Raw genomic sequence first — 21,122 nt, forward strand, 5'->3', positions numbered from 1 at the left:
AACAAGATCCTCCTGTGTAGTTCTGGGCTGATTCCTCACCGTTCTCATGATCATTGAAACTCCACGAGGTGAGATCTTGCATGGAGCCCCAGGCCGAGGGAGACTATTTTGTGTTTCTTCCATTTGCGAATAATCGCACCAACTGTTGTCACCTTCTCACCAAGCTGCTTGGCGATGGTCTTGTAGCCCATTCCAGCCTTGTGTAGGTCTACAATCTTGTCCCTGACATCCTTGGACAGCTCTTTGGTCTTGGCCATGGTGGACAGTTTGGAATCTGATTGATTGATTGCTTCTGTGGACAGGTGTCTTTTATACAGGTAACGAGGTGAGATCAAATACTTTTTTCCCTCACTGTATGCATTCAATTATTTTCTGTATTGTATTTGTAATTCATTTAGAACAATTTGCAGATTTATATTTTTCACTTTGACATTATGGACATTTTCTGTGTTGAACAGTGCCAAAAACTCCTGATTAAATCATTCTGATTTCATGTTGTAACACAATGAAATGTGGACAAGTCCAAGGGGGGTGAATACTTTTGAGAGCCACTGTACCTACTATGGAAAAAGGTTTGTTAAGAAATATTAAGAATAAGTATATCCCAGTGTTAAAGGAGGGAAAACATCATTTGTGGAGCAATTAAAAGAGCAATTTAAAAAGACTGTTATTCAGTAAGGATAAGAATACTGAACATGCACAGTGCTGTTTTGTCCCCACGCGTAACCCTTTATATCAAGACATCAATTTATTTTTCATTATATATTTTCCAAGATCAAAAACAAACAAGTTTGTTTATATTTTTATTTTTGTAGCTATTACATACCACTGTTTAAAAAGGCAAACAGCAGTCATCATCAGATAATCAGTCCCGTGCTTCAATCTTTTGTCCTTTCCACACATACACTTACACCTTTCTTTCTGTGTTGTACAAAGGTTACCAATCACTGTGCAGTTTGTTTAAAGGCTACTGTTGTAATAGGCACCAAGGCATAGGAAACAGGATCAAACAAAAGGTCTCCCTCCTCCCTAATAATAAACTCACAACTATATAAATCCAGAAATAAACTTTGCCATCTGTTCCTCCTGTATGTCTCACTCACTTTTGTCACCCAATAAGGCACCCAGCATTCAGAGCTTGACTGGCACTGCTATCATCTGAAATAGATCTGTCATCACCAGTGACCAGTGTCAATGAGGCACTCCTGCTTGTAAAATCACAGAGATCTGATTGGTGCAGCCGACCTCCAGTGTCTAAAAAGTGAGATTCTTCAGATTACAAGGTATTGGGTGTGCTTCTTTCTTGTAGTAAATTACAGTGTAATCTAATTTAGTGTATATACACTATGTTCCATTATTATATATATATATATATATATATATATATACAGTTAAACACAGTATATACTTTTGGGTTTGTACACTTTAGACTCCATAGAAATCAGCGGTGTGGCAGTCAAAAGTAACCCACTAAGTATATAAATAGTAATGGAAAATAGGTTACACACCCCTTGTCTTAACTCAGTTCAATCAATGACAATTTTACATTTTTTTCTAGGCTGAATCTCTGTTCAACATACTCTGAAAATAATTGATGAGTACAGTTTTAAAAACAATACGTTTTTATCAAAGTAAAAATAAGTATGTCAAATGTTTACAATTGAAAACAAATGATCAGTCAAACATATTTTCCACTTTCCTAAGTAATTAATTTGACATACTATATTTTCAACAAGGACATTCAACTATTATCATTATTTTTCCTTGTCTTTTTCTCTATTGCCTTTTTGTTTGTAAACTTCTGACCTCTTATACAAGGATTATTCTGTCAGAAGGACCATCTGGTTTGATCATTAATAGAGCATCTTTTCACATGTCTACATTTTACCAGACACTCTCTAAAATCTCAGTGTATATTCCAAAACTTTATTAATGAAAAATAAAATAGGGCATCTTTCTTATTTAAACAATTTGTTTTGTTTCCAGCTAAAAGTTGAGTTTACTCTGCTTTTATTTATGATCTCATAACATGTCCTGCAAGTTATATATAACACCACATAAGAGATCCAGAACCAAACCATTTTCATGACAGGGACTTTTCAACAATTTAGAACAGAAAAAAAAAGTTAATGAATGTACCATTGAGGTTTGAATGGAAGGTTTCCCCTGGTTTGCAACACAAAAATAACATTTTTCCAGCCCAATTAATATTTCAGTAGCCTTAGGCTTCATTGCCACTGGGAACATCTGTCTAGGAAACAAATGTCCGTAACCTACATAAAGCTAGCGATACCCAGAAGGTGATATCAGGATATCACACACAAGTAGAAACATGTTGTTCCTGCAGGCTGTGGCTTCTCTTTTAGTTAGTGCCTTGTCCTCTTCATCATTTTGTTTTCACAGAACTATAGGAAATAGTAGGTACCTTCAATTCAGATAAAAAAAAACGAATAAACACTTGTTGATGTAGCTAGAACACCAGGAAGGTAACAAATAGGCCTAAGAATATGCATTCAATTTGAACCATGACAATTTATTTTCCTATTATAGTCTAAATAGTCTTTCTAAATAGTTATTTTCTTGTTTGCAAAATGATACACTGGTTCACATATCTGTTCAGATTAAGTTACAGCACCACATTCATATAAAAAAAATAAAAATAAAAATAATGGTTTTGTTTAAAGTAAAACAAGACAGCAGTTTTTTTTTATTCAGCACTCATTTTACAGCTTAAAAACATAGGAACATGGAAAATTGCTAAAACTAGTTTAAGAATTAAGACAAAACAAAAGTTGATAAAATACAGTGGCTCTGAGGTGGAATGTGTTACTGTGAGGTCAGAGAAATGATCTTACACAGCTGGAACCCACATGCTTAATTTCTGATGCAACTGATGACAAATCACTGAAGGAACCATTCTTCATTGCACTACCTTGGCAGCATCTCCTCAAGATCAGCAACAACATAGGAAACAACCGCCCACACAGCAGAGCAGAGGTTCATTTGTACAGCATTCTGGACTGTCATTGTGTCTCCGTCACTGTGGTGGAACCAGAAATATCTACTAACATCCACATTGAGACTGGCTCCTGTAAAGTTTGAAAGAGATGTTGAAAAGAGCAGACACAGTTCAATTCAATTAAATTATAGACAAGTGACTAATCATAAGTGCATGGAAAATATAGACACTACACAATGTACATGTCACCGGTAAAATATATTTGCAAAAGTAGTACTAATAATATCTTAATGTAGTACACACAATTGTCCAGGTAACTGTCATAAGGAATACAGAATTTGCCACTTACAAGAGAAAAGCTCATGTATACTGCTATAGTATTTTGTATTCAATGCAGGTACAGATGTACAGATGTCTGCTGTAAGATCAGTTGTATTTTCCACAGAAAAGTCAAGTCATTTTTTTTGGATGTGATAGGTTGACCAAAATTTTCAAAGTATGATATCTTGACTGCAGTCTCTCTATATGTAGTAGTAGGCTATGGCTGTGATTCACTGAATTATGGAATGTAATAATCTTAGACACTTCATGGGCATTACATTTGTATGAATAGCAAGGAAGTGATCTTTGCCACTATTATTTTCCATTTGAAAAAATATATTTTGATTTGTTATTATTGGATTTAGATTGCAACACATCACTGTTGGCTTCTACTTCGTTGACTAGTATTTCCACCTCTGATTTTGTGCATGGGTTTTCCTTTTGTTGTATTCTTGGCAATTTCGCATATTCTTTTCTGCATGAAGTGTAATGTATACAGTAGATGGCATAATTTATAGCCAAGTTGTATTATTACAGGAGAATAAAACAATTATGCTGAAATGTGTGTCAGGAATGTATAGCATAATTCAGTTAAATATGAATATATTGCTTTACTCAGCCATACAATATGAACTTCTGTTGTCACTCATTTTAAAACTTTGATTTATTTCTATTTTTTAAATTATGGGGAATATATTTGAATCAATTGATTATTTTATGATTGACTACTCATCCTTTTGCGCACCTCTAATGGGACAGGACTTTCTACGATCTAGGAACATCAAGATCGTTCTTCAACTGCTGTTTCACAAGGTGGAAACAGACAGGAGGATTGATCGATGTTAGCCGTGGTACATCAACAATGATCTTGAAACCTCAAGTACTGTCATATTCAGGAAACGGCCTCATGGCCAGGTGATAGACTGGTGTCCCATCCACAGTTTACTCGGCCTTGTGCCCTGTGCCTGTCTGGTTAAGCTCTGGCTCAGCATGACCCTTTACTGGATGAAGCAGTTATTGAAAATGGATGAATGGACGGATGGAAGTTTGTTGAACTGTTTACAATTTGAGTGGAAAGGCACTCGCCTTCCAAGAAAGCCAGATTATTTGAAGTCCTAACTCACTAGAGTATTAATATAGCATTGAAATGAATTTCCTGTTTAATTTCTGAATACAATAAATACTACTAATACTACTACTACTGCTAATAATAATTTGTTTTAATCTGAACAACAGTACCATCAAGCGAGATACTATCAAATCTGCCCATAACAAAAACATTATTCTAACTAATGACAAAATAGTTACAAACAGAATATCACTCCAAATAATATTGCAAAACCTTAATTTAGGTGGTATGTTGCTAAATGTGCACAGTATACAAATTCTAAATACACATAAGCTCAGTATAAGTAATGATGGGTTATACATACATTTTCAAAAACACATTTATTTTTACAGAAATTGTATTATAAAGAAAACAGAGGACTTAACAGCATAATTGAGCATCTGTTTGTAGTTAAGGCTTTTCATTTGGCTCAACAGATTGTGCTTTGCTTCCAAAGGGAAACAACATGTTCCAGTGGCCCATCCCAAACTCTTACCAAGTGTTTCTTGGCTGAAAACAAAACCCTGTTATTGATTTGTACCCTTTAATCATCACTGGAGGGGATCCTTGGTGCTGTAACTTGCCTTTTCTTTTCATTTGTTAATTAATAATTTGAAAAACACATTCCAAAGTGACTGTTGATACTAATACACCCAAGAAGTTGTGCAGATGTGTCAGACACTTCTGTAGTGAAGAGAAATTAGTAATCTCTCACATGAAAAATCACAATAAATATTGAGTTAAATAAATAATGAATTCTGAAAACGTCAAAAATGATGATACCCCACCTTTAAGTGGTTGTGCTACATAGTCATACTTTAATAAATACTAGGCATTGATATTACAGAATAACAATGCTGAATGGGAATGGTAAAAGTAATAGAAATGTATATTTAAAAAAACACTAAATAATAATTATTTTAATGCAAAAACAATTACTCACTGTTTTTCAGTGAAGCACTGTTGCCTGTTTAACTGCAACAAGACCAGAGGATTCTCCTTACCCTCTCGCTACAGCAAATGGATGTTTTGCTCGCAAATTATACTGTAAAATACTCACACTGCCCTTGTTAAAAAAGCATTGTTAGCAAATGAAACAGTAAACCTTTCCTTTGTCTTCAATGTTTCCTTCCGAATCCAGTTTGAATCCAAAGGTAGACTGTAGTTTTCCCTTTAGCAGCTTTGAATTCTCCATTTTGTGCGTGGATACTGTACTGTAGCTCTCGTGATGTAATATCATGTAATATCTCACATGATAAGCCTACTTTATAATTTAACCATATAATAACCAGTCATTATTATTAAAAAACATATTCTGCTCGATTAAATAGAGAATATTTTGATCGTCGATCAATTAATTAATTTATTAACAGGCCCGATTAATCGAAGCAGCCCTAATATATATATATATATATATATATATATATATATATATATATACACACACACACACACTGGTCAAACGATTTAGAACACCCCTGTCTTTCCAGTTTTTAATTAAATTTAATCAGTTCAAGTCCAGTGAATAACCTGAAATGGTACAAAGGTAAGCAGTAAACTGCCAGAGGTTAAAATAAAAAGTTTAGTACATTTCAGAGTTATAGTGTGAGGGAAAGAAGTATTTGATCCCCTGCTGATTTTGTACGTTTGCCCACTGACAAAGAAATGATCAGTCTATAATTTTAATGGTAGGTGTATTTTAACAGTGAGAGACAGAATAACAACAAAAAAATCCAGAAAAACGCATTTCAAAAAAGTTATACATTGATTTGCATGTTAATGAGGGAAATAAGTATTTGATCCCCTATCAAATCAGCAAGATTTCTGGCTCCCAGGTGTCTTTTATACAGGTATCGAGCTGACATTAGGAGCACTCTCCTAATCTCACCTCGTTACCTGTATAAAAGACACCTGTCCACAGAAGCAATCAATCAATCAGATTCCAAACTGTCCACCATGGCCAAGACCAAAGAGCTGTCCAAGGATGTCAGGGACAAGATTGTAGACCTACACAAGGCTGGAATGGGCTACAAGACCATCGCCAAGCAGCTTGGTGAGAAGGTGACAACAGTTGGTGCGATTATTTGCAAATGGAAGAAACACAAAATAACTGTCAGTCTCCCTCGGTCTGGGTTTCCATGCAAGATCTCACCTCGTGGAGTTTCAATGATCATGAGAACGGTGAGGAATCAGCCCAGAACTACACGGGAGGATCTTGTTAATGATCTCAAGGCAGCTGGGACCATAGTCACCAAGAAAACAATTGGTAACACACTACGCCGTGAAGGACTGAAATCCTGCAGCGCCCGCAAGGTCCCCCTGCTCAAGAAAGCACATGTACAGGCCCATCTGAAGTTTGCCAATGAACATCTGAATGATTCAGAGGAGAACTGGGTGAAAGTGTTGTGGTCAGATGAGACCAAAATCGAGCTATTTGGCATCAACTCAACTCGCCGTGTTTGGAGGAGGAGGAATGCTGCCTATGACCCCAAGAACACCGTCCCCACTGTCAAACATGGAGGTGGAAACATTATGCTTTGGGGGTGTTTTTCTGCTAAGGGGACAGGACAACTGCACCGCATCAAAGGGACGATGGATGGGGCCATGTACCGTCAAATCTTGGGTGAGAACCTCCTTCCCTCAGCCAGGGCATTGAAAATGGGTCGTGGATGGGTATTCCAGCATGACAATGACCCAAAACACACAGCCAAGGCAATAAAGGAGTGGCTCAAGAAGAAGCACATTAAGGTCCTGGATTGGCCTAGCCAGTCTCCAGACCTTAATCCCATAGAAAATCTGTGGAGGGAGCTCAAGGTTCAAGTTGCCAAACGTCAGCCTCGAAACCTTAATGACTTGGAGAGGATCTGCAAAGAGGAGTGGGACAAAATCCCTCCTGAGATGTGTGCAAACCTGGTGGCCAACTACAAGAAACGTCTGACCTCTGTGATTGCCAACAAGGGTTTTGCCACCAAGTACTAAGTCGAAGGGGTCAAATACTTATTTCACTCATTAACATGCAAATCAATTTATAACTTTTTTGAAATGCGTTTTTCTGGATTTTTTTGGTGTTATTCTGTCTCTCACTGTTAAAATACACCTACCATTAAAATTATAGACTGATCATTTCTTTGTCAGTGGGCAAATGTACAAAATCAGCAGGGGATCAAATACTTTTTTCCCTCACTGTATACTGTGTTACTATACCCCCTTAAGAATTATTTGGCAGTGTTACATGCAGCTCCTGTACATAGAAGTTACACCGTATTCCTACAATGCGCACATCGTTTGAAAGCTTATTTTCTTGGCTACCAGCGCGTTTCATTCTCAAACATATCTGATTTACAGTTGCCGTGTCGCCTGCTGTCATTAAGAGCCCAGGGGGTAAACACGCAGTCTGCTCTGGGGGAGGGGGGAGGGGCATTCAGATGGTCACAGATCACTCAGTTTCAATTTGATTTCTTTGCAAATAGGCTTGTTGTGTTCAGAACAATATCTTGACATTTTGAGCTCTCTACGTGTGTGTGTTGCTTCTACCAAAACGTGGACGGTCTTGTTTGATCAGTAGACTGTCTGGTTACAGAATATGTCATATTTGTCAATATTTTCTGAGACGTATTCCTACTCAGATCAAGTATCCCCCTACCCCCCTGTCTCAGCTTTCATGGAATACCAAACAACACAACAGTGAAGAGTATACATGGGATTAAAGAGAGGCACACGGATTTGGGTACCAGAGGGGTTTATCATCTTACGGGGTTACATTTTGTTAAACAAAACAATGCCATGTTAAGATAGAGGTTTAGAGGTGTTCTAAAACATTTGACCGGTAGTGTATGTATAGATATATATGAAACATAGAGTGATCTATAACCCTGGTAAAGTACTGCTTTTTTAAATGTAACATTTGCTTTAATAATCAGAAAATCTACCCTCAAGTCAGGTAGTTAAATTAACACACAAAAAATATGCATGGCTTAAGTGACAGGTAAACAATGTCTTTCAAGCATCAAGGTGCATTACTGACAATAAAGGTATAACAGGTGCTGTCACAGTAAAACGTGGTGTTTATATACATTGCTTTGTTTATGAAGGAGCAAGAAAAATCATAAATAATATATATTTATATAGGAACCAAAGATATTTATGAAGTGTTCCCATCATGATTGGATGCCTTAACTTTGCATTTTAAACAATACAGTATCAAAACTAACAGCACAGTTGTATGTTTAATCTATTTATCATGTCATGTTTAATATCAAGTTTTTGACAAAAAGAAAAATACCCCAAAGATGGTAGAAGTGTCTAAGGTTTTGAGAAATATATATATATATATATACGCAATATTAAGCGCTGGTCTCAATAGTCTCCAGACATTATGTTTTTTTTTTTTTTTTTTGTCTAATGTGGTGCGGAAATGGTTGAATCCAGTGAAAACTATACTACCAATATTAGAATGTTACCATTTCTCAAATGTTAGTAGTGCCACTTTTCACTTAGTAGAGAAACAAACAGAGAATAAAACATTTGCATCCTTTTTATGTTGTATTAATTTTGTCTGTATTTCTGCTATAGGTTATAAATAATAATAATAAAAAAAAAACATGCAGAATTTATGCTTGACTTTGTATACATTCCACATGCATTTTAGATAACAGTATACATACAGTCATTGGCATTTTTTACATTCCTAAAATTATTATTCACAACCCCAATGGTTGAAATTCATAAAACATCCAGCTGAATTAATTTAGTTTCTTCAAGATAGCCAATCAATTACAAATACACTTCACATACACTATTCAAACTTTCCTGGGTATGTAATACATGATTGTGTTAATAAAATATCAAAATGAAACATCACTGTTAGGCTACAATTATAAACTATATAGAACAGAAAACTCAAATTAATCTGGAATTACAGATTCATTTTTTTCCCCATCAGTAAAACTGGAATACTTTTCTGTCAAGCTTTACTTTTCTACTTTTTTGTTTTACTTTTTACATAATTCTTATACCTAAACCAGGCATTTCTTAATAACTCCTAAATAACCATTTTATTAATATTCTTAGGCAGACCACCTAAAAGGCTTTTATGTTCTACATCTGGTAGCAATGGTCTTGAAATCATTTCAATCCTATAGTGTATTCAGTAAAGAATGTGTTGGAATGGTGTTCATCTCTGTACAGCATGAGTTTCACAAAAACAAAGCTCTGTAGTGTGTCCTGTATGCTAATTTTAAGAAATTTTATATTTAACTGCATCAGTATACTTTCAAAAATGCTTTAACTCTTAAGTAACCTTCAGCAATAGAGGTTTAATTTGTTTCCTGTAATATAGCTTTATCTCTTGTGTATATTCCAAAAATAATAATAATAATAATAATAATAATAATAATAATAATAAAATTCACCATGAATACAGAAATTACTTTCAAATAAAAAGGACAACAATACATAAAATGAACTAATACATTCTCCACCTAATGAAATAATTGATGGACCTCCACACATGCCCTATGGCAACAGTTAGCTCTAACTTTATGAGAACTGATATCTTATACAAGCTGATAATGGGCAGTCACTTTTAACCTTAAAAACATATACATGTATATTTATTTATCCCGCTTTACACTCCACTGAATAATCGCTTCCACCACAGCAAGACATAAAACAGTTACAGCCTCCTTACCTCTACACTGCACTGTATGCAGTGGCACACAGAAAGATGTAGTTTCCCTCTCACCAACTCACTGCCCTGTTTGCCTTTCATCTCTTCCTGCACTATTCCTTGGCAATATAGAAAGTAATCATCCTTATCTCTATCCACTTTGTTGCGGCAACAATTATGAGTCAATACTACTTTACTACTTTATCTGTCAATAAACAGGATTTGGGGTCTTCCATGACTTGTTTTAATAAACCTGCAATATCTTATGGTTTGGGCACACACATATCTGTACTTTTTCTTTAATGAAAAAGGGAGAAGGCTTGTTTCAGTGTGAAATACAATTGTTTTTCCTGTATAGTGCACATAATTTTAAGTTACTCTTACCTCAGTACGAGACACTCTGAAGAAATATCATACTGAATGTAAATGTTTTCCATTTTCAAACCACTTTAGATATTATTTTCTCAAAATCCTAACATTTCTCAGAATGTTGATGTCTGAACACCTTAGCCATCTTCATGCTAAAGATAGTGGAGAGAGATTAAAGAAGTTGGACTTAAAGAAGAATGTCACAGGGTACCATATATGTAGCTGGTGTGGGTCAGAGCTCCCCACTCAGGATTCAAACCGTGCCGCTCCGCACCACACAGCTCCACCCAGTAGAGTGATAAGTTACAGCCGTTACGCCAAAAGACCAGGGGCTAGATATTCGTAGGTTTTGCGCACCACACAGAGGTGTTTGCGCAGCACCCATGGGTATCGTGCAAAAATGTACATTATTTGCAATATTCAAAACCCAATTTTGCGCGTTGCAATCTATTCTGCGCCGCAAAAAACAGATTTACGACATGCAAAATAACACGTTGAAAACCCTGGCGTTAACTCCGCTATGGGGCACCACATGTAAAACAGCACACACTTTTTACAAGTGTCTTTTTTCACACATTTAACTAAAACCTTGTGGGTTTTTTTCACATTTAGTAAACACTTAGCCATTTTTTCCACATTTATAAAGATATTGTTTTTTTAATACATACTTAAATAAATGCTTAATCTCCATTTTTGAAAAATAAATATTTATCGTTTGATTAAATATTAAACAAAATCCTAAATCTCTGAGTCACAAAATAAATATATAGTTTTTAAATAAATATTTAGTCTAAATATAAATGTTAAATATAAATGTAAATGTTAAATATAAATGTAAATGTTAAATATAAATATAAAAGTCGCTCTGGATAAGGGGCATCTGCTAAGAAATACCAATAATAATAATAATTTGGATAGTAACACCAACCCCAACACAGGTGCAGATGCTGCAGGGTGACAGGACTCACACAGACACAATTCACCCCCTCATGCCTTCTCTACATGAGCTAATGTAACCAAGAGTGCATTCACTTATCATAGAGCCATGGAGCATATATATATATATATACACACAAATTTGTCTTATGTCTTATTATTTCCAAATTTATTTATGACTAATTTCAATAGTGGAGTCATTAACAATTAATTACAATCGCTATAGGCTATTTAAAAGAGGTTTCACACAGTGGTTAAGGAACAGTGGTCTGAACCAGGCGTTCAGGGTTCGAATTCCGAAGTGGGATATAATTTATTTGATTTAGTTTTTCTTTTTTTAATTATATATATACACCGATCAGCCATAACATTATGACCACTGACAGGTGAAGTGAATAACACTGATTATCTCGTTATCATGGCACCTGTCAGTGGGTGGGATATATTAGGCAGCAAGTGAACATTCTGTCCTCAAAGTTGATGTGTTAGAAGCAGGAAAAATGGGCAAGCGTAAGGATCTGAGCGACTTTGACAAGGGCCAAATTGTGATGGCTAGGTGACTGGGTCAGAGCATCTCCAAAACTGCAAACTCTTGTGGGGTGTTCCCGGTCTGCAGTGGTCAGTACCTATCAAAAGTGGTCCAAGGAAGGAAAAGTGGTGATCATGGGTGGCCAAGGCTCATTGATGCACGTGGGGAGCGAAGGCTGGCCCGTGTGGTCCGATCCAACAGACGAGCTACTGTAGTTCAGATTGCTGAAAAAGTTAATGCTGGTTGTGACAGAAAGGTGTCAGAACACACAGTGCATTGCAGTTTGTTGCATATGGGGCTGCGTAGCCGCAGACCAGTCAGAGTGCCCATGCTGACCCCTGTCCACTGCTGAAAGGGCCTACAATGGGCACGTGAGCATCAGAACTGGACCACGGAGCAATGGAAGAAGGTGGCCTGGTCTGATGAATCACGAGTTCAAGGTGTTGACTTGGACTCCAAATTCCCCAGCTCTCAATCCAATTGAGCATCTGTGGGATGTGCTGGACAAACAAGTTCGATCCATGGAGGCCCCACCTCGCAACTTACAGGACTTAAAGGATCTGCTGCTAACGTCTTGGTGTCAGATACCACAGCACACCTTCAGAGGTCTAGTGGAGTCCATGCCTCGATGGGTCAGGGCTGTTTTGGGAACTACACAATATTAGGCAGGTGGTCATAATGTTATGGCTGATCGGTGTATATACACACACACAGTATTTATATTTTTTTTATTCCTGAAGTTAAACAAGAATGAACAATTATAAGACGATTAATAAGGCTTTTATAAAGCTTTTCTTCATTAGAATTGCGTTTCAATAACACGGTGCAGGGAACGTTAACTCCTAGCAAATGTATGACAATGCAAGGAAAATGAACTCATGGATATCCAGTTAGAGTGGATCTTTAATCGAATTCAGCCAAACTAAATGTAAGAAATCTAATAATAATAATAATAATAATTATAAGTATAGGAAGTAAAGTAAAATAAATAAACAAATCATCCCTTTGTGCAGTGTAAGTAATATATTTTCAAAAGATAAAAACAAGCTTACTTATGGAAATCAAAAGGATATGGCGGCTGCACAGCACTAGGTGCTACACACCAGTTTTGGACACACAGCAGCAGTAATATTCATACTATTATGCTTGATTCTGTAACGACTTACATACATACAGATAATTATGGATATTGGGTAAAATGTATTACTACTATGTCCACAATATTGTGTTTGTACTGCAATACTACGCGTATGAGCCTTGATGTTTGCCCTGTCAGGACAATGGCATTGAGGTGTGCACTACTATATTACCAATGTGGGTTGAGCTCCCTGATTGGGATTCGATCCACGCCGCACAGATGCTCCTCCGAGCGCTCTGCATTGTAGTGGCTCCACTCAGTAAAGTGATAAAATCACTACACCAAAAGACAGGTCTCTCCACGTGGGAGGTTTATTACTGTACCGACTTTACAAAGGTTATGTACACAATAAGTCCTGTTACATATGACTGAAGCCAGGAATAAAGCTGTAAAATCCTAAGACCAAGAGACAAAATACAAGTCTGCAGAAAATATATATTACATTGCTGCCAATTTAGACTCTAGACCCCATTGAATACACTGCACAGGGCTGGTTGCATAAAACCTCAAATTAAATGCCTTAAGTACTGAATGTAACACTTATGGACAGATTTCCTTTAACAAGGCTGTTGATTTATATCTGCAATTCTGCACTGTATAAGTCCTTTAAACTCAATGAACAGAAGGGGAAATCTAACTGTTTTACGCTGCTTACAACAGATATCTGAATACCAAAGAGTAATTGTCCATAATAAGTAGATGTTAGAAAGTCACTTTTTCTAAACATGTTTTCTTATATTTATTTATTTATTATATTTATTTCCCTTTTATTTAACAATAAGACAGTGTTGTGTTATTTCCCGTTTATTTAACAAGACAGTGTTGTTAAATCAAATGCTTTGACATTAGTGGCCCTAAAAACAACAACAAAACAGATACCATGGCCATGGCTGCAGAAGCATTTGGGTACACTTACAACAAACATAACTATTTAGAAACATCTTCTCTCAAAAAAAGTTATAATACACGTGCATCACTAATTAAAGGAGTAGAAATGAGGGAATTGAAAGATGACACAAATGAGCAAAAACAATGGATCTAGAAAACCTGTCTCCATGTTCAACCAACCAAAACAAATAATACATGGGAAGAGAAGATTGTTGAACAACCTCTGCCTTGTGAAACAATGTAACTGTCAGAGAGATTTTGGAGGAGGATTAACTTTATAAATTCTGCGGCAATCTAATATCAGACCAACAATATTAAGCACGAGAACTTGAGATAATACATTTTAAATAATCATATCACAAATATATATATACAGTGGGGGAAAAAAGTATTTGATCCCCTGCTGATTTTGTACGTTTGCCCACTGACAAAGAAATGATCAGTCTATAATTTTAATGGTAGGTGTATTTTAGCAGTGAGAGACAGAATAACAACAAAAAAATCCAGAAAAACGCATTTCAAAAAAGTTATAAATTGATTTGCATGTTAATGAGGGAAATAAGTATTTGATCCCCCAATTTTAGGGGCTCAAAAGTATTTGAACAATCATGAATTAAATTGTGAGTTTCTAAACATTTCAGAATTCATCCTGCTGCTTTGGTCAGCCATGCTTCACAGATCCATACTCTTCTCTCATTCTCACAACCCACAACCTTCCCATTATGAGTCCAGAGCCCTAACCACTACTCCACAGTGCTGCCTACCTCCTTGTTGCAGTAAAATTGGGGAGGGTGTTCTTGATCTGGCCAACTGTTGTGAAGGGGTTTTTCTTCACCAGGGAATTAATGATTCTGTCATCCACCACTGTTGTTTTTCATGGTCTTCCGGGCCTTTTGGTGTTCCTGAGCTCACCAGTGTGTTCTTTCTTTTTAAGAATATACCAAATAGTTGATTTGGCCACACCTAATGTTTTTGCTATATCTCTGATTCTAAGGCAAAACTGAAGGTAAAACGTCCCAAGAACAAGCAGGAACAGTACTGTGCAAAAGTTTTTGGCAGGTGTGAAAAAATGCTGTAAAGTAAGAATGCTTTCAAAAATAGACATGTTAATAGATTATATTTATCAATTAACTAAATGCAAAGTGAGTGAACAGAAGAACAATCTACATCAAAACAGCATCAATTCTTCATGTCAGGGATTTTGTAGGCATATAGTCAGGTGTATGATTAAACAATTATACCAAACAGGTGCTAATGATCATCAATTCCAGATGTAGGTTGAAACACAATCATTAACTGAAACAGAAACAGCTGTCTAGGAGGAATAAAACTGGGTGAGGAACAGCCAAACTCAGCTAACAAGGTGAGGTTGCTAAAGACAGTTTACTGTCAAAAGTCATACACCATGGCAAGACTGAGCACAGCAACAAGACACAATTCTACTGCATTAGCAAGGTCTCTCCCAGGCAGAAATTTCAAGGCAGACAGGGGTTTCCAGATGTGCTGTCCAAGCTCTTTTGAGGAAGCACAAAGAAACGGGCAACGTTGAGGACCGTAGACGCAGTGGTCGGCCAAGGAAACTTAATGCAGCAGATGAAAGACACATCATGCTTAATTCCATTCGCAAATGGAAGTTGTCCTGCAGTGCCATCAGCTTAGAACTGGCAGAAAACAGTGGGACCCTGGTACACCCATCTACTGTCTGGAGAAGTCTGGTCAAAAAGCCATAACTCCGACGTGGCAACAAGGCCAAGCGACTCAACTATGCATAATAACACAGCTGGGGTGCAGAAAAATGGCAGCAGCTGCTCTGGACTGATGAGTCAAAATCTGAAATATTTGGCTGTAGCAGAAGGCAGTTTGTTCACCGAAGGGCTGGAGAGCGGTACATGAATGAGTGTCTGCAGGCAACAGTGAAGCATGGTGGAGGTTCCTTGCAGGTTTAGGGCTACATTTCTACAAATGAAGTTGGGGATTTGGTCAGAATTAATGGTCTCCTCAATGCTGAGAAGTACAGGCAGATACTTATCCATCATGCAATACCATCAGGGAGGCATCTGGTTGGCCCCACATTTATTCTGCAGCATGACAACAACCCCAAACATACAGCGACAGTCATTAAGAACTGTCTTCAGCGTAAAGAAGAACAAGGAGTCCTGGAAGTGATGGTATGGCCCCCACAGAGCACTGATCTCAACATCATTGAGTCTGTCTGGGATTACATGAAGAGGGAAAAGCAACTGAGACTGCCTAAATCCACAGCAGAACTGTGGTTAGTTCTCCAAGATGTTTGGGCCAACCTACCTGCCGAGTTCCTTCAAAAACTGTGTGCAAGTGTACCTAGAAGAATTGATGCTGTTTTGAAGGCAAAGGGTGGTCACACCAAATATGGATTTGATGTAGATTTGTCTTCTGTACATTCACATTTAGTTAATTGATACATAGAATCTATGTCTATTTCTGAAAGCATTCTTACTTTACAGCATTTTTCCTACCTGCCTAAAACTTTTGCACAGTACTATATATACAGTGAGGGAAAAAAGTATTTGATCCCCTGCTGATTTTGTACGTTTGCCCACTGACAAAGAAATGATCAGTCTATAATTTTAATGGTAGGTGTATTTTAACACTGAGAGACAGAATAACAACAAAAAAATCCAGAAAAATGCATTTCAAAAAAGTTATACATTGATTTGCATGTTAATGAGGGAAATAAGTATTTGATCCCCTATCAATCAGCAAGATTTCTGGCTCCCAGGTGTCTTTTATACAGGTATCGAGCTGTATAAAAGACACCTGTCCACAGAAGGAATCAAACAATCAGATTCAAAACTGTCCACCATGGCCAAGACCAAAGAGCTGTCCAAGGATGTCAGGGACAAGATTGTAGACCTACACAAGGCTGGAATGGGCTACAAGACCATCGCCAAGCAGCTTGTTGAGAAGGTGACAACAGTTGGTGCGATTATTCGCAAATGGAAGAAACACAAAATAGTCTCCCTCGGCCTGGGGCTCCATGCAAGATCTCACCTCGTGGAGTTTCAATGATCATGAGAACGGTGAGGAATCAGCCCAGAACTACACGGGAGGATCTTGTTAATGATCTCAAGGCAGCTGGGACCATAGTCACCAAGAAAACAATTGGTAACGCACTACGCTGTGAAGGACTGAAATCCTGCAGCGCCCGCAAGGAGCCCCTGCTCAAGAAAGCACATGTACAGGCCCGTCTGAAGTTTGCCAATGAACATCTGAATGATTCAGAGGAGAACTAGGTGAAAGTGTTGTGGTCAGATGAGACCAAAATCGAGCTCTTTGGCATCAACTCAACTCGCCGTGTTTGGAGGAGGAGGAATGACCCCAAGAACACCATCCCCACCGTCAAACATGGAGGTGGAAACATTATGCTTTTGGGGTGTTTTTCTGCTAAGGGGACAGGACAACTGCACCGCATCATAGGGATGATGGATGGGGCCATGTACCGTCAAATCTTGGGTGAGAACCTCCTTCCCTCAGCCAGGGCATTGAAAATGGGTCGTGGATGGTATTCCAGCATGACAAAGACCCAAAACACACAGCCAAGGCAACAAAGGAGTGGCTCAAGAAGAAGCACATTAAGGTCCTGGAGTGGCCTAGCCAGTCTCCAGACCTTAATCTCATAGAAAATCTGTGGAGGGAGCTGAAGTTTCGAGTTGCCAAACGTCAGCCTCGAAACCTTAATGACTTGGAAAGGATCTGCAAAGAGGAGTGGGACAAAATCCCTCCTGAGATGTGTACCAACCTGGTGGCCAACTACAAGAAATGTCTGACCTCTGTGATTGCCAACAAGGGTTTTGCCACCAAGTACTAAGTCAAAGGGGTCAAATACTTATTTCCCTCATTAACATGCAAATCAATGTATAACTTTTTTGAAATGCATTTTTCTGGATTTTTTTGTTGTTATTCTGTCTCTCACTGTTAAAATACACCTACCTATCATTTCTTTGTCAGTGGGCAAACGTACAAAATCAGCAGGGGATCAAATACTTTTTTCCCCCACTGTATATATATAATTTGTTGGTACCCTTCCACAAAAAATGAAGAATTTCCTCTGAAATAACTTAAAATTGACAAAAGTAATTGGCATCCACCATTGTTTATTCCATATTTAATAGAAATTTGCTTTTGATTTTGTTTTTCAACATAATATTGTAAATAATAAAACAAATGAAAATGGCATGGACAAAAATGATGGGACCCTCAACCTAATATTTTGTTGCGCAACCTTTAGAGGCAATCACTAAAATAAAATGTTTTCTGTAGCTCTCAATGAGACTTCTGCACCTGTTAGCAGGTAGTTTGGCCCACTCTTCCTGAGCAAACTTTTTAAATTAAGTAAAGGGCACCTTATTTCTTCAAGAGGTGAACATTTACACCCCACATAAAAAATGTCCATGAGTTATAAGACAGACCTATTTTGTACATTATTATTCTACTCACAAACATGCTGTGCTACTAGTCAATAATGAATTCTCCCTAAACTAGTTTTCTACCTGTGATGAAGTGTTGTACAGCAACAGCCACACTTCATACCACAGTTATTCCATTTGTTAAGTATAAAACACTTGTTTAAGGAGCTAATTCTAAAAGAATACATCACCCCCTAAATAAGGCAATGAACTGAAATGAAAATAAATCAGCCAAGGTTCATATGTGGATCATTAATCAAAAACATACAGTATATTTGGACCATGCCATTAGACATAATAATCAACATGGACAACATGAACAGCTACAACATAAATTGACTATCATTCTCACATTACATTGAAAACAATCATTAGAATCAATAGGCTATGTGTATGTATGTATGTATGCATGGTTATTTTCTGTGTTGCTTTGTATGTGAAAGTTGCCTGTCAATATGAAAAGAGAAAAAAAGTACAACTTCAGCTGTGTTCCTCTGAGAATCAGAAAGCAGTTATTGATGATATTAATTCATGCAGAGACAGCTTAAGTTTCAGCCTCAATGTAAATATTTAAGTTTATCATTATTATTTGATGTGCAGTTGTTGCTCATCCTGATCTAGGCCATGAATCTGCCTGTGTACATTTTCTGACAGGTTAATGATTCCCTGTCTAGGCATGTAAGGGACATATGTACATTTCCAACTGCTACTGCTATGGGAATGATTAATCCAAATATGACAGGTTTCTAAATTAAATGTTTGCATCATTTAATTTGGCTGGTGAGTACCGCCTTGCTGAAAGCCTGAATAATCAAAACAATGTTCCCCAAGCACACTTCAGTACCTTTTTTAATATTCTGATGCTTAAATAGATGGCACTTTGTTGATCTCAAGGAACAAAATACACCTAATTACCACCACCACAAAAGCATTCAAGGCAGCAAAACTGACATCCCAAACTCTCAGTTTTTTCTGTAAATCCCTATCTAGATTCATCTAAAATCTCTGGACAGCATTTCAAAGTGGACATCATTTGGAACCAAATGCATATTTAAAGCATTGACTTCACTTTAACAAGGCACTTATATACTTAATATAGTATTACTTATATAACAGCCTTCTGTACCTCCAGGTTTAATGTTTCATTTACAGGGAAAGGGGGGTATTATTAGGTCTAGGAACATAATTAGTATCTTGTAGATATTAATAGACAGTGTGTATTTAACCCACACTATTCAGAATTTTGGAGAGACTTTTTTATTATTTATTTATTTAAGTATTATTAATTACCATAAAACAGTGGCCCTGGTAAAGTAATGTCACTGTGTAATCACTATGAAAGACTTTACCTATTAGTTACAACATGAAAAGTCCAACAACTATGACTACTTTACTGCTAACCACCCATACTTTAACACACATATTTCAGCAGTTTGTATGCGTTTAACCTCCCTGGTTAATTAATTGTGTTCCTTCGTAAGTATAGAACATTCCCATTAAAAGGTGCACAAGAAAAAAGTGGAGTTCCTTAAGGAATACTTATGGATAGTTCACTGTTTTTCATTATAGGAATTTTTAAAACAGCACACAAATGTGAACAACTGTAGATCTGTGGCGTCAGTCGCCACATCCTTATGTTACTTTCATTCTGTATCTGTGATAAATCAGATCAAAAGACGCTCTGAATGACAAATAGGCAGACAACCCTTTGGGTCTTACAGCCAGCTAAAAGTATTTCTGCTGTGTTCAGCTATCTTTTACAGATAGATTCCCATTCACAAAGCCTAATTTTATTGACTGGATGGTGACAGAACATTTTTCATTCCTGACAGCTACTTCCTGTTTAAAAAATTACCCAGTTATCTTTAGTTATATATGAATATCTCATATAGTATAACATTCATAAGCCAGGTACACATAAACACCTCAGCCTAACCATCTTCGGAGATATAAAAAAAATAGCTCTGTGCTGTGTTCATGTCTTTATAAAGCTGTTGCTATGGCTTGCATATGTGAGGTATCTTATTCTGCTTCTCATATCTCAAACATATTCAAATTATTACATTCAAATAATATTAGTATTTCTTTCTAGTAATAGTTCATATTATTCAGATAATGGAATTTAGGAAATTTTCTGAAGGAATTAAAATATACGAAGTGTGAAAATGTGAAAACTATTGAGAAAGCAAATATTTGGTTCTGTCTAATTAATCCAAAACATGGAGTGTATTTTAGTACTATTACTATCCTTAAATTATGAACATATTATGAACCAAGAAAATAGGCAGTAAACAGGTTGAGGCAAACCATTTTGCTGACATGTCAAAAGGAAGCTATCAAAACATGTTTAGAATAAAGAGGATGGAATTCCTCTAAATTTATGTCAACATAAATCATCTTATAGTGCTCCGTATGAGAGGAAATAAAAACCTTAATTTTACACATGTACACCACGTTTTAATTCACTCCAAAATGACAACTGTTCTAACAACTGATTACATAGTGCAATAAAATCAGAAATGCCCAAACTGTATTAAGAACACTTCATATAACACTCCATATAAATTCAGAATTTCCCATTATTTTCCCTCCTCTTTCACCCTGATACGGATTCACCAATTACTGAACTCTGTTCATCGCTACAAACTCTGTTTCTTCCGGGGGGGTGAGACAAAGCACACATACTTCTATGAGCATGCTGTCAAAGCCCTTTATTCGCACTGCAGAATGCCTGACACACCAATTGGAGGACTTGATAAAG

The 21,122-nt window shown here is 36.9% G+C and overlaps 1 protein-coding gene across 1 annotated transcript in view; it reads right to left on the minus strand.

The window, feature by feature from the left end:
• Positions 1-1,358: 1,358 nt before the first annotated feature.
• The window catches only part of LOC136760539 (carboxypeptidase Q), a 168,237-nt gene continuing 148,473 nt past the window's right edge, over positions 1,359-21,122 (minus strand). Inside the window, exon 8 of the mRNA XM_066715976.1 lies at positions 1,359-3,089. Within this exon, the coding sequence (XP_066572073.1) occupies positions 2,929-3,089 (161 nt within the window). The 3' untranslated portion in view covers positions 1,359-2,928. The remainder of the gene's footprint in view (positions 3,090-21,122) is intronic.

This window comes from Amia ocellicauda, chromosome 10, assembly GCF_036373705.1.
Source record: "Amia ocellicauda isolate fAmiCal2 chromosome 10, fAmiCal2.hap1, whole genome shotgun sequence".
In the NCBI taxonomy this organism is placed as follows: Eukaryota; Metazoa; Chordata; class Actinopteri; order Amiiformes; family Amiidae; genus Amia; species Amia ocellicauda.